Source organism: Hypanus sabinus, chromosome 16, assembly GCF_030144855.1.
Source record: "Hypanus sabinus isolate sHypSab1 chromosome 16, sHypSab1.hap1, whole genome shotgun sequence".
Lineage (NCBI taxonomy): Eukaryota > Metazoa > Chordata > Chondrichthyes > Myliobatiformes > Dasyatidae > Hypanus > Hypanus sabinus.
This window is the reverse complement of record NC_082721.1, coordinates 14,725,697-14,740,525: the sequence shown is the minus strand read 5'-3', so window position 1 is coordinate 14,740,525 and position 14,829 is coordinate 14,725,697. Positions and strand designations below refer to the sequence as shown.

General features: G+C 37.5%; 1 protein-coding gene across 1 annotated transcript in view; it reads right to left on the bottom strand.

Annotated features, from left to right (window-relative positions):
- Positions 1-2,612: 2,612 nt before the first annotated feature.
- polrmt (polymerase (RNA) mitochondrial (DNA directed)) overlaps positions 2,613-14,829 on the bottom strand; it is a 76,268-nt gene continuing 64,051 nt past the window's right edge. The window contains exons 17-21 of the mRNA XM_059991161.1: positions 10,378-10,476; positions 8,053-8,125; positions 7,777-7,868; positions 7,590-7,663; positions 2,613-3,822 (exon numbers count right to left, since the gene is read on the bottom strand). Coding sequence (XP_059847144.1) covers positions 3,773-3,822; positions 7,590-7,663; positions 7,777-7,868; positions 8,053-8,125; positions 10,378-10,476 — 388 coding nt within the window. The 3' untranslated portion in view covers positions 2,613-3,772. The remainder of the gene's footprint in view (positions 3,823-7,589; positions 7,664-7,776; positions 7,869-8,052; positions 8,126-10,377; positions 10,477-14,829) is intronic.

Genomic DNA, 14,829 nt, shown 5'->3' with positions numbered 1-14,829 from the left:
CTGAGGATATATATTGTCATAAGTCCATCCAAAGATAGATCTATTCTAGGGTGACAAGACTGCACAAGAGAGAACATCAAATACAAGTTAGATTAACTAAGTGAGAGGATATTCCTGATATACATAGGGGCGTAATCTGCAAATGCACAAAATATTTCAAGATGTATAAAATTTTGGAAAGCAACCGGACTATCATAGATAAATCCTTTTACTTCTACTTTTGTTTAAGTCCTCAAGTTCTGGTATGTTTGGGGGAGGTTTTTTGCCCTGTGTGAACAGCCATAAAGAATTTGTTCGTTGTTCTGTTTCTTAATCCTCCAGTCTCTCATTTTCTGATTCTAGGCAGAATTTAGTAAAAAATTGATGAGTAGCTTTAGACACATGGAAGTAATACTTTATTGTAAAGATGCTGAGTATCTGCAAATTAATTCATCACAATTATAAGACAATAAAACACAGCAGAATTTGGCCATTCAGTCCAGTCTGCTCCACTATTCCATGGTTGATTCCAGATCCTACTCAACCTCATACCATTGCCTTCTTGCCATATTCTTTGATGCCCTAACCAATGAGGAAATGATCAACTTCTGCCTTCAATATACTCACGGACTTGGCCTCCGGCAGTCTGCCAAAACATTCCACAGATTTACTACTCTCTGGCTAAAAAAAATTCCTCCTAACCTGTTTTAAAGGATTGCCTCTCAATTTTGAGGCTGTGCCCTCCAATTCTAGATACACCTACCACAGGAATGTTTCCACATGCACTGTATCTAGTCCTTTCAACATGCAGTAGGTTTCAATGAGATCCCCACACATCCTTCTAAATTCCAGTAAATACATGCCCAAAGCTGCCAAACATTCCTCATATGTTAACCCCTTCATTTTGAGAATCATTCTCGTGAACCTCCTTTGCACTCTTTCCAATGACAACACATTTTTTCTGAGATATGGTGTCCAAAAATGTTGACAATACTCAGTGTGGTCTGATTAGTGTCTTATAAAGGCTCAGCATCTTTTTGCTTCTATATTCCATTCCTCTTGAAATAAATGTGAACATTGCATTTGCTGCCTTTACCACAGACTCGACCTGTAAATTAACCTTCTGGGAGTTTTGCACGAGGACTCCTAAGTCCCTCTGCATCTTTGACGTTTGAACCTTCTCCCCATTTAGATAATGGTCCGCACTAGGATTCCTTTTACCAAAATGCATTATCATACATTTCCCAACATTGTATTCCATCTGCCACTTTTTTTACCCATTCTTCCAATTTGTCCAAGACCTGCTGCAACCACATTGCTTCCTCAGCGCTACCTACCTTCGTATCATCTACAAACTTTACCACAAAGCCATCAATTCCATTATCTAAATCACTCTCAAACAATGAGAAAAGCTGCAGTCCCAATACTGACCCGAGGAAAACTTCGTACCTTCTTAGAGTAGAATGACATTTGCAATCTTCCAGTCCTGAGACCTCGCCAGAATAGAGTGATTCTTGAAAGATCATGACAAATGCATCTTTTATCTCTTCAGAACCTCTCTCAGGACTTTGGGATGTAGTCCTCTGATCCAGAGTATTTATCCACCTGAAGGCCTTTGAGTTTGCCTAGCACTTTTTCCTTTGTAATAGCAATGGCACTCGCAGGTCTCTGGTGCACTGCCTGTGTCTTCTGCAGTTATGTACCCATTAAGTTCATCAGCCATTTCTTTTGTCTCCCATTACTACCTCACCAGCATAATTTTCCATTGGTCCAATATCAACTCTCACCTCTTGTTTACTCTTAATATAACTGAAGACACTTTTGGTATCCTGCTTTATATTTATTGGCCAGTCTGCCTTCATGTTTCATTTTTTTCCCTTAAAGATTTTTTAGTTGCCTTTTGTTGGATTTTAAAAGCTCCCCAATCATCCAACTTCCCAATCACTTTTGCTACCTTGTATGCCCTTTCATTGGCTTTTATGTAGTCCTTAACTTCCTTTGTCAGCCCTGCCACTTGAGAACTTCTTCCTCTGTGGGACATCTCTCCTGCACCTTGTGAACTATTCCCAGAAACTTCAGCCATCTCTGCTCTGGCATCATCTCCACCATGTCCCCCTCCAATCCACCTGGGCAAGCTCCTCTCATGCCTCTGTAATTTCCTTTATTCCATGGTGATACTGATACACCTGACTTGTGCTCCTCCCTCTCAAATTGCAGTATGAATTCAATCATGTTACAATTACTGCCTCCTAAGGGTTCAATATAATTATCTATACCAGTTCAAATACAAAATCAAATTGAAGCAAAAATTAAGGGAGTAGAAGAACTCAAGTCGAGCATCTGTGGGGGGAGGAATGGATGGTTGATAGTTCAGGTCGAGACCCTACATCATGATTGAACAGAGGGACAATAACTTGTGTATAAAGTTGAGAGGGAAAGATGAGATAAGTGGCTGATAAATGATGGGTAGAATCAGATAAGAGGGATGAAGTTTATTTTCTGTGCTAGGTTATAATCTCTTGTCTCTAGAATCAAACTGACAACCACCATTATAAAAACAGAAAACTGCTTACTCTGTTAACTGGTAGAGAAAAAGTACAATGAAAGCTTGCAATTTAATTTTTTCATCAAAATCTTGCAGCAATTTCAACCAGTATTTGTTTTTTTTTCTTCCCCCCCACCCCAGGTTCTTAATTCTTTCATTAACAAAAAGTTCTACTGAAACCTGAACTACATAATTACAGAATGGTTATTAGTCATTTTTTATAGCATATTTTTATTACAAAAAAATAAGAATTTCTCAGCCATGAAATTTTATGTAAGACAAAATTCATTACAGTTTAAAACAAATGCAACAATTTCTGTCTGAGGTCACAATAGGTTTTAACTAAATTTGTAGTTATGAAAATGAAATGGCCATTACATTTTTAAGAATATAATACAATTTACATTTTCTTCATTGCACAGTATATTAGAGGCATAATATCTCAAACCCAAGATCTACAGAAATTAAACGAAAACAATCTAGGAAGCCATGAGGGTGCTCTATGCTACCCCAAGGACACTCTGCTAAGGACCACCCCCCCACTCAAATTTTTTGTTTCTTCACTATGGATATTGTCACTTTACATTCACCAGGTTACTGAACCATAAATGATATTACCTACATCAAGGTCAATAATTTAACAATCTTGTCCGGCCTCAAATCAAGAAATGGTACCAGGTATACCATGGAAATAGATTGAGATTACCTATGGAAAGCAGTTTCCTATTGTTGTTCAAATGAAAGCAAACTAGCTTAACTCATTTTTAAGACAGCCAAATCATTTAAATTGCAATTCAGCAAGATGGAATGGGCCTTCATGCACTTGATTCACAGTGCTCTCATAATCAATACCCAAGCAGAGTGCTTGGTCTTCCAAAGGATAATTATTGGCTCCTACTGGCCAAGAATAACCAGTATCAAAGTAAGAATTTAAAAACAAATGTATATTGCAGCAAAGCATACATAATTACACAATATAAACAGATTTTCCTTTACATCAACAATTTATTCCTTGAGTACAAAGGGAACTCAGCTGTATGGGGTAGTTTAAGTTTCCACTGTTCATATGAGAAATATACAAAGATTTACACAAGTCCACTGTATATTTAAAAAAATATATAACCATTTCACTGAAACCACTCCTCAGCAAAGGTCCAACTTGGGTGGGGGGGGGGGGGGGGGAGAGAGGAATTCCACTGGGCATTTAATGCAGATAATGTCAGATGGCTAACCCAGCATCCTTTACGTTCAGCTGAAGAAATAGGTGGACTCTTTTACATTCTCTAGATCAAATTCACCTGTAAGGAAAAATGAAGATGATTCGTGAGTCCTGATGCAAGATTAAATCAGGAAGGAAGAGCTGCTACAAATGACTCGGTGTATCAGGGAACAATTTCTGTTTCATAGCTAATTCATGGAATGTGGTCACCAATGGCAAGTTCAGCATTTTTTGGTCTTGTCACTCCTGCACTGAGAGCCTTGCTTGGCTATTTATATAGCTAATAAGATTGGCTATGTTCCAGTTATAATATGGAACAGGTTCAAACAGCTGACAGGCCACTTGCACAGACAAATTTAATGCCTATATATTCAGAAAATAAAATATTCTAACATGCCTCATTGATATAGTAGACCCATTAGTTTGGAATTCCCTTATAATGGTGTATGATTGACCAACCACATTTTATGCAGTGTAGATCCATCATTTAAGACTTCAGTGCAAAAGCTGACTTGATCCTAACTGGTTTCCAGGAATAACTTGGGAAGACCAGTAAAAACCTCACCCACAGCATTACTTTTTTTAAAAAAAAAGTTGGCATTAATTGTCAAGAAGCTCAAACTGTCTCTGATACATTTCTGTCTCTGATAAATGTGTAAGGAGATGGCAGATATTTGTAGTAAACACAAGGTGGTGATTGTGGGAGATTTTAATTTTCCACACGTAGACTAGGAAGCTCATTCTGTAAAAGGGCTGGATGGTTTAGAGTTTGTGAAATGTGTGCAGGATAGTTTTTTACAACAATACCGACTAGAAGTACTAGAGGTACCGACTAGAGATGGGGCAGTGTTGGATCTCCTGTTAGGGAATGCGATAGGTCAGCTGACAGATGTATGTGTTGGGAAGCACTTCGGGTCCAGTGATCACAATAGCATTAGCTTCAATATAATTATGGAGAAGGACAGGACAGGACCTAGAGTTGAAATTTTTGATTGGAGAAAGGCTAACTTTGAGGAGATGCAAAGGGATTTAGAGAGAGTGGATTGGGTCAAGTTGTTTTATGGGAAGGATGTAATAGAGAAATGGAGGTCATTTAAGGGTGAAATTATGAGGGTACAGAATCTTTATGTTCCTGTTAGGTTGAAAGGAAAGGTTAAAGGTTTGAAAGCACCATGGTTTTCAAGGGATATTAGAAATTTGGTTCGGAAAAAGATGGATGTCTACAATAGATATAGGCAGCATGGAGTAAAGGAATTGCTCGAGGAATATAAAGAAAGTAAAAGGAATCTTAAGAAAGAGATTAGAAAAGCTAAAAGAAGATACGAGGTTGGTTTGGCAAATAAGGTGAAAGTAAATCGGAAAGGTTTCTACAGTTATATTAAAAGCAAGAGGATAGTGAGGGATAAAATTGGCCCCTTAGAGAATCAGAGTGGAGCCGAGGGAGATGGGAGAGATTTTGAACGATTTCTTCTCTTCGGTATTCACTAAGGAGAAGGATATTGAATTGTGTAAGGTGTGGGGAAACAAATAAGGAAGTTATGGAACCTATGACAATTAAAGAGGTGGAAGTACTGGCGCTTTTAAGAAATTTAAAAGTGGATAAATCTCTGGGTCCTGACAGGATATTCCCCAGGACCTTGAGGGAAGTTTGTGTAGAAATAGCAGGAGCTCTGACGGAGATCTTTAAGATGTCATTAGAAACGGGGATTGTGCCGGAGGATTGCTCATGTGGTTCCATTGTTTAAAAAGGGTTCTAGAAGTAAGCCTAGCAATTATAGACTGTCAGTTTGACATCAGTGGTGGGTAAATTAATGGAAAGTATTCTTAGAGATAGTATTAATAATTATCTGGATAGACAGGATCTGATTAGGAGTAGCCAGCATGGATTTGTGCGTGGAAGGTCATGTTTGACAAACCTTATTGAATTTTTTGAAGAAGTTACGAGGAATGTTGACGATGATAAGGCAGTGGATGTAGTCTATATGGACTTCAGCAAAGCCTTTGACAAAGTTCCACATGGAAGGTTAGTTAAGAAGGTACAGTCGTTAGGTATTAATGCTGGAGTAATAAAATGGATTCAACAGTGGCTAGATGGGAGATGCCAGAGAGTAGTGGTGGATAATTGTTTATCGGGATGGAGGCCGGTGACTAGCGGGGTGCCTCAGGGATCTGTTTTGGGCCCAATGTTGTTTGTAATATACATAAATGATCTGGATGATGGGGTGGTAAATTGGATTAGTAAGTATGCCGATGATACTAAGGTAGGAGGTGTTGTGGATAATGAGGTGGGTTTTCAAAGCTTGCAGGGAGATTTATGCCGGTTAGTAGAATGGGCTGAACTTTGGTAGATGGAGTTTAATGCTGAGAAGTGTGAGGTTCTACATTTTGGCAGGAATAATCCAAATAGAACATACAGGGTAAATGGTAGGGCATTGAGGAATGCAGAGGAACAGAGAGATCTAGGAATAACAGTGCATAGTTCCCTGAAGGTGGAGTCTCATGTAGATAGGGTGGTGAAGAAGGCTTTTGGAACGCTGGCCTTTATAAATCAAAGCATTGAGTACAGAAGTTGGGATGTAATGTTAAAATTGTACAAGGCATTGGTAAGGCCAAATTTGGAATATTGTGTGCAGTTCTGGTCACCGAATTATAGGAAAGATATCAATAAATTAGAGAGTGCAGAGACGATTTACTAGGATGTTACCTGGGTTTCAGCACTTAAGTTACAGAGAAAGGTTGAACAAGTTAGGTCTCTATTCATTGGAGCGTAGAAGGTCGGGGGGGGGATTTGATCGAGGTATTTAAAATTTTGAGAGGGATAGATAGAGTTGACATGAATAGGCTGTTTCCATTGAGAGTAGGGGAGATTCAAACGAGAGGACATGATTTGAGAGTTAGGGGGCAGAAGTTTAAGGGAAACACGAGGGGGTATTTCTTTACTCGGAGTGATAGCTGTGTGGAATGAGCTTCCTGTAGAAGTAGTAGAGGCCAGTTCAGTTGTGTCACTTAAGGTAAAATTGGATAGGTATATGGACAGGAAAGGAGTGGAGGGTTATGGGCTGAGTGCCGGTAGGTGGGACTAGGTGAGATTAAGAGTTCGGCACGGACTAGGAGGGCCGAGATGGCCTGTTTCCGTGCTGTGATTGTTATATGGTTATTTAAACTATTAAAAATGATCTTGTTATTTAAAAATTCAGAAGAACAATCCACATTCCTTATAGATCTAACCTAACAAATTCCTACATGACTTGTGAAAAGCAGGTTGACTATTACTTTACCATTGGATAGAAATAGAGTTATGAGCCTGTGAGGTATTTCAACAAGATTATCCAGTGAAAAGCAATCCACAGGGCTAGTGTGCCCTATGTTCAATCTATATTGTTGATCAGTAAATCAAATTTAGAATATTGGTAGGGGAACATATCTTATCCATAACTTTATTGGCAAGTAGCTAGTATTCTAGAGATCCTTCTGGAGACATCATGCATGAGTTTCAAGTTTTCCCCACGGGAAATGATATGCAGACAAAACTGTCAACATTCATGGTTTAGGTTGTAGAACAATTGGGATCAATATCTACACAAAAGAGGGAGAAATGAAAAATGATAGAAAAGATCATTCATGGAATCTTCATCTAGCAGTTGTTGTTCAGTTCTTTTTGCTTTTCGTGAAAGAATTTAATCAAGTTTTAATTGCATCTCCTTTTGTATACTCATCTCTTCCCATATAAATACTCAACCTACTGTAAAACATTTGACATTAGGAATGCATGTATTATCCCCTTTGTCATTTTGCATAGATTCAAAAGATAACCTAATGCCAGCCTTAAGACAATTTTCTTAGTACCTGTCTTCAGAACTTTGGACAGCACCTGCAGCATTTTTTTGTATTCCTGAAGCTGTTTAGGTTTCTTGTCAATACTGCAAAGACAAAATAGCATTATTTGAACACAGTTTAATTTAAACTGCTGAAGTGTCTTAACTTTTATGAATGTTTCTTTGGGTGTATAGAATAAAAAAAGTTCAAAACTCACGGAATGTTATAACGATATTTGTTTACGAGGAAAGTAGAAAGATCTTGAAGAATAGGCTGGTTGTGTAGGGCAACAAACTGCTCACGGCAAATCTGCAACATATGCACATCATTTATTAACAAATCATTCAAAGTAATCAAAAATGGATTTAATGTGTCTAGTTCTGTACTGACCACTTGAGCTGGAAAAAAAAAACTAAAGGAAAATAACACCAAGGGCCATTTAATTATATTTCAGAACTACTAAAAAGGCACAAAATAATTTGAGAATAGTTACCTTGTTCATGATGTCAACTGTCATAGCATGTGTCCAGAAGCAGTCGTGGACAGAGACAAATGTTATGCCAGCTCTGGGGGGTGAATAAAATGTAGAAAGTTATGGTGATTAACTTTTCCTATTGGCACAAAGACTTCCAAGGTTATTTCCATTTAGTTTGCCATCTAGAAAGCATGGTTTAATCTTCTGGACTTAAGTCCCCAAACTTGCTTCAATTGAAATCAGTATTTTTACAAATAACATTCACCAGCCTGCTTTCTTTCACCCACCAGAAGCATTGTCTAATTCAAACCCTCACAACCACATCTCCTCTCTCAGGGCCATGTGTGCAAATCATCACTTCTGCCCCACAATTACTTTTTGATTATTGCTAATCTAAGTTTGTACTTTTTGTTGAATTCCAACACTAGTTTGTTCACGGGATGAAATGCACTTGACTTTGTATGATTACATAACGCTGCAGGAGGCTATGATATTCCAGTGTTCTGCTTATTCTCAGTTTTGGCCTCTGCAAATTAAGAACATCAATGATGCCGAGAACTTTAATCAAGCAAATCTTGGGATGAGCTTAAAGCAATATAGTTATTTAGCCTGCATAAACACACTCTGAAGGGAAGATTGAAAATTTTCTACAAATGATTAGAGAATATATTTTAAACTATGTTGGCAGGTTCCAAGGCCATTAAAAACATTCAAAGACAATTAAGAGTCAATGCCAGGAAGTACTTATGCTTGCAGACCATCATTCTCTGAAACAAGCTGAAATTATTATCCTTTATAAAGTAACATAAGTTTGTGAAAGTCATATTTCCAATTAGATGGTTAAATATCTATTTAGCTGTGACTGCTAAAAGTCATGTGCAACATAGCTTACTTGGATTGTCCGATGGATTTGAAAATTTACCGTTCAAATTAATCATTGGCTTTTAATCTTTATTTGTTTTTTCCAGTAAACCACTAGTAAGGGTAGCTTGTTGATTGCAGCTTTGATTCAGACCACTGTGAAGAATGAGCCAATTTTCTTCTCAGTGTGGTATTGTGGGAAAAGCACTTAGCTTGCACCATGCCATAAATGAAAAATAAATACTATTTAATTCCACTTTTCAGAGCTCATCTGCAAAGCCATTTTACTATTTTGATCAAGGCAAGTCTTTCCAATATTCAACAATCCTGTGCTGCCATCATAAGTTCAGGGATATTGTTCAACTGTACTTAATGCCATCTGGTTCAAAATTACAGTAAAAGAAAAGGAGCAAAGTACTTCATAATGTATTGAACAGGATAGCAAATTAACAGCCAGTTCAAGTTAACTGTGCTGATCTGGTGGAAATGGAACTCATTAGTTGAGGCCCTCCTTTGGTCAGGGTTGACAGTTTTTATGTCCCAGCTATCTACATGATCTGCAAGCCAGGGCAGGATGATGTGGAGAGCAAGCTCTTCATGTTCCAGGCACCACCTCTCCATGCAGCTAATAACTCCAATGGAATGGCAGTGTCCAATACAGTTTGACACCTGTGGCATGGTAGGATTTGCCAGGTAGCCTAGAACTCAGCATAGGACAGCTTTAGGGACCCCATCTCTGGAACTTTCCTTGGGTTTTACTCGAAGTCTTCTCCGTGCGTGGTATAGCCGCAAGGCAGAGGAGGTTTGAGATCAGAGTTTTCCTTCTCCTAGATGAACTGTCAACCATGGCCAAAGCAACTGCTTTTAAGGTGCCAGTAAGCCACCTTTGTCCCTTCTGTCAGTGGAAAATGTTCTGCCGGGTTTAGTAGGTAAGTCAACGCAAAGGTCAGGAGCTAGACTTGGTTGTCAGAGGATATTTGAGACTCACATCCTTAGCAGCATTTGCAAGGTAGTGGGAGGGGCTACCCCCACTATCACCCAGGGCTATAACAACTTTAAGGAACCAACTCATCAGCATAGATTTGAAAAAACAAACTTTTGTCAGCAAAAATAAAAGGCAAAAAACCACCTTCTGCAAACCATGACTGATAACAAGTCACTACGTTTTTATTTGTTGGCTGAAACCTATATAAAGCTCCTTGGAGCATGAAGTCATCAATTTTAATTTTACAAAAAAATACTTCTACACTATGTATGTATAACTTCTGAAGGAACCCGCAGGACTGAATATGTCTGTATTGATTTTTGTACAGGGTAAAGTTTGCTTATCTAATAACTATTTTGCTGCAGTAAGGATAAAAACGTAAAATTTATAAGTGAATTTAATAACTTAAGGATTCATAAATATCAGTATTTTAAAATGAGCTTACAGAAATGAGTTCAAACATTTCAGCTGAGTAAGGTTGTCAGTCAGTACCTTACCTGTAGCAATAGAGTGCTGTTAACATCATATGAGTTGAATCAAGAGAATGAATGAAGTTTGGTGGAAAAGCATTCTTCTGCTTGACTGTGTCAGGTTGCCTGTAGCAAACATCAAAATTATATGGTCAGAATTTATTTTAGACTGTGATCCATTTGATGTTAGAACATGCATTTATATCAGTTCTTAGCAGCAATAAAGTTTGCTAATTACACTTATTACCAGACATCATAATCAATAGAATTCAATGCCGATCTTAAATCTATTCATCGTACATGAAAAGGTACATTTACAGCTTTCCCATATGCCTTGAGCTTATTTTCATAAATAGATGTCACAAAAAGATGACCCAAGAAATAAGTATGGTAGTGTAAATGCATAAATATTTTTAATGACAAAAACATTTCAATAGTTGAGTGTGCTAAAGGGCCTCCTAGTGTGTAAATGGATTCTTGACCTCAATCTACCTCATTATGACATTGCACCTTATTGTCTGCCTGCAGTTCATTTCCTCTGTAACTGCCACACTTTATTCCACATTATTTTGCCTTGTGCTACCACAATGCACTGTTATATAAAACTGATCTGCATGAACGGTATGCAAGTTCACTGTATCTCAGTATGTGACAATAATAAACATTGAACCAATCATATTCCATGCCCGTAGGAACAAAACACCTCCAAAATGAGAGGAAGCCACAAGTTATCTATCTGCTGTCAAACACTAACATCCCAGCAAAGTGCTGCCAATCTCTAGATCAGGGGTTCCCAACTTGAAATCCACAGACCCCTCAGTTAATGGTAGGAGTCCATGGCATAAACAAGGTTGGATTCCCTGCTCCAGATGCACCATCTATGTGGGCCAAATTCATCCTCTTTGCACTGAAAAGACACTGGCAAGCTTTTGGATATCATCATCTTTACAAATGCTGAGGGATAAAGATGAAAGGCTTATGTGAAGATTTTTCACAGCATAATGAATTTTTCAAAGCTTGCTAAACTTCAAAATTCTGTATCTAACAATAAAAATATATTTAGATTTAGTCATTCTAAATAAGCCATGATAAAGGATTATGAATCCTAAGACTGTCCATTCTCCAATTCACTTGGACCAACACTAGAGGGAAACTGCTTGGGCTCCGTTAAAGAATACAATCATCTTATCAAAGAACATTATTAATTACAACACCATCTTCAGCTTAGTACAATTTAATTTAGAGATAAAAATGCAAACTGGGTTTGCAGAAATGTATGTTAACCACAGATATTTTAAAAAATTAAATTCCCACCACAAATAATAAACCTGACCAATGTATATTCATGTGGAATGAAACAGGTATTTTTAGTTACTCTTATCTAAATGAAAGAGGATGCAAGACAGGAAATGTTACAATCCACAGGGGACCCCAGTGCAGTGATTCATAGTAATCAAAAACAGAAGCATAGGCCGGGGACACAGAAGATCAAAGGACTGAAATAAAATCATAATGTGAAGAAATGCAGCAGAAACTAGAGCTAATACAGAGAACAATATACTCCAGTTGAGATTGAAATAAATGAGTACACTATGAAGGCAAAGATTTTGGTGCAAACCAGTGCATATTTTTATAATTGAAAATAAATCACCCTCTATAGTAAACAATTAATCATTTTGGAATTCACACTGGTACCATTTTAGTTGGCAGGATGACAATTTTAACCATTAACAAAAAATGATAACATCTTCAATGCTAACCATGGACTAAGGCACTGAATAACTCACATTAACATTCCTTTTCTCTGCCTAGATTTTAAGGCAAACCACTGCATTTATATGAAACCATCAAAGTCCAGCTTGGGAAATTGCACTAAATCAAATGGCAGCTACAAATCAAATCAACATTGCTACTTTTACATTTCATGTTACAGCCAAGCAGAACACACTTCACAAAATTAAGTCGCAAACACGAGAAAATCTGCAGATGCTGGAAATTCAAAGCAACACACACAAAATGCTGGAGGAACTCAGCAGGCCAGGGGACATCTATGGAAAAGAGAAAACTGTTGGCGCTTGGGCTCAGATCTTTCATCAGGACCCATGAAGGGTCTTGGCCCAAAACGTTGACTGTATACTCTTTTCCATAGATGCCGAGAGGCCCGCTGAGCTCCTCCAGCATTTTGTGCGTGTTGCTTCGGATTTCCAGCATCTGCAGATTTTCACTTGTTAGTGATTGCAACATTAGTTAGTCACTAATATTTGAGGTGAAGACTTATGACTGTACTGGAGTACAGCAAATACCTAAAACCTAGGTGAACTGAAGGCCAGATCTGTGAGGGAAACAATCATACTCAATTTACATAAAAGTAATTATTTCAGGCATGTGATCTTCTTGGCTTCTTTTCTGATCTTCTGATCCAGTGCCGAGTAGCTCAAGGCATTCTTGGTAGGTCTTAAGAGTGCACTTAGCAGTATTGATATGAAGTTGTTCTACTCCTCAACAAAGCAATGGACATGGTGCAAGTGCAACTGATTCAGAATTGGCTGCACACTGAGAATGGAGTGAAACAAAGAAAATGCACTACCAGCAGGAGGCAATCTCACACTGCTTTAGCTCGGAGTTGGGTTGGATCTCTTCACAAATGAGCTTTGCAACAATGATGAACTGTAGTGCAAATGGGGTGAGTGCGGATGTCAAACTTCTAGTCAAATACCATACCAGTAACTTACAAGAGATAGAAGACCATGAACGTCACTGGCAGGCTTAAGTAAAATGAAGTTAAGTACATTGCTGTGAATTTTTCAATTGAATATTACAGCCCCATAGGCTTGTACTGACATTTCAAATTTATATTCAATTAGTGGCTGTATTGTGCTGTAGGGGCACATCAAAAAGCTTTCACTTCAGTTATTTACAGACAGCATACAGAAATAATTTCCTACTAATAAACATTACGTTGATTTTTAATAGATAAAAATGTTCACTAAAATTTGCAGTTCTCTTCTTTCATTAGGACTGGGAAAGGTGTGTGGGAAGAATTGCAGGAGATTGCCAGTGGCAGTAAGTAAAATAAGAAGACAGAAGTCAAAATTATAGGTGAATACAGAAAATCTTTGAATTTCTTTTGATAATTCAGCATACTTGCTAACTAGAGTGATAACACAGTAAGTTTGATAAATTTATTCACGATTATCATAATGCCAGTGCCTTTATTTAAAAAGTAGATTCTGTTGAAGATTCAACTTGGAAATGAAAATGGCAATCACAGAGATGCTATGGTGGTAGAAAGATACAATTTTACTTTTAATAATCTAGGATTGCTTGATCATCAACAGGAGCTACACTCAGAATTTCACAGACAGAAAATAGCTTTGGAACAAAAAACATTATTTTTGTCTTATTCTTTTCCAGCCCAAGAATTGACACTTGAAAACTTCCTAATTGGAGTGTATTCACATGCAATGCACATCCATATATTCAATCCTGCATAGGTTACAAGAATGTTATAAGCATTAATAACTGACACTTTCCAAACTAGGCTTCAGCTGGAAGCGATTTTATTGAGCTCTACATGAGAAGAATGAAACACAAATTGGAGGAGATGAATCAATACTTTACTCATTGCATCAAGTCAAATATTTCTAGATGTTATGCATTTGCTCAATTTACAAATCATGGAGGATTTCAGAGATTCGCACAATCAGGGTTTGTCAAAGTCTCTCAAAATAAGATGCAAACACCAAGACACTTTAAGGATAGAAGTGAGTGCTGTGCCTAAATTATCAATACAGCAATGAACAATAAACATCTAGTAGAGTTAACTAATTAGGTCTTTGATACTTGTTGGGAATCAAATGCTTGTACAGAAAGTCAAAGTGTCACGCAACTATTGGCCCTTCAAATGTTTACATACGAATAATGAACAAAACTTATGTTTAGGTGCTTTGTAATAATACAGGCAAAAGTGTTAGAAATACCATATTGTCAGCCATTCACTAGCAAAGTGAATTATTAATTCTGAAGGTACATTAAATTTCCCTCTTTTGATATGTAGGGTTGCAAAATATTGAAATGCCCAGCAAATCAGATAGATGTTTCATTATCTAACAATCTTTAACCAGAAAATAGATAAATATACTAATATTTTAATTTACCATCATGTATATTCAAGTATTGAATGTTGCAACAATGTGTTAAACTAAGCATGCAGCTTTAAGAGTGAACTGACCAGATAGGGGCAAAGAGTACCAAATCTTCAATCACAAAGTGTAAGATGATGCATTTGGCAAAGAAGGCAAGGGAATACACAGTAATTGGGAGGATACTAGAAGGATAGTGTAACAAAGGGATCTTGATACGAATATCCACAGATCAATGAAATTAGTTGGGCAAGCCAATAAGGTGATTTCAAAGTCATTTAGGACACATGGCTTTATTAAGTGAGACACAGAATATAAGGAGAGTAATATTATACTT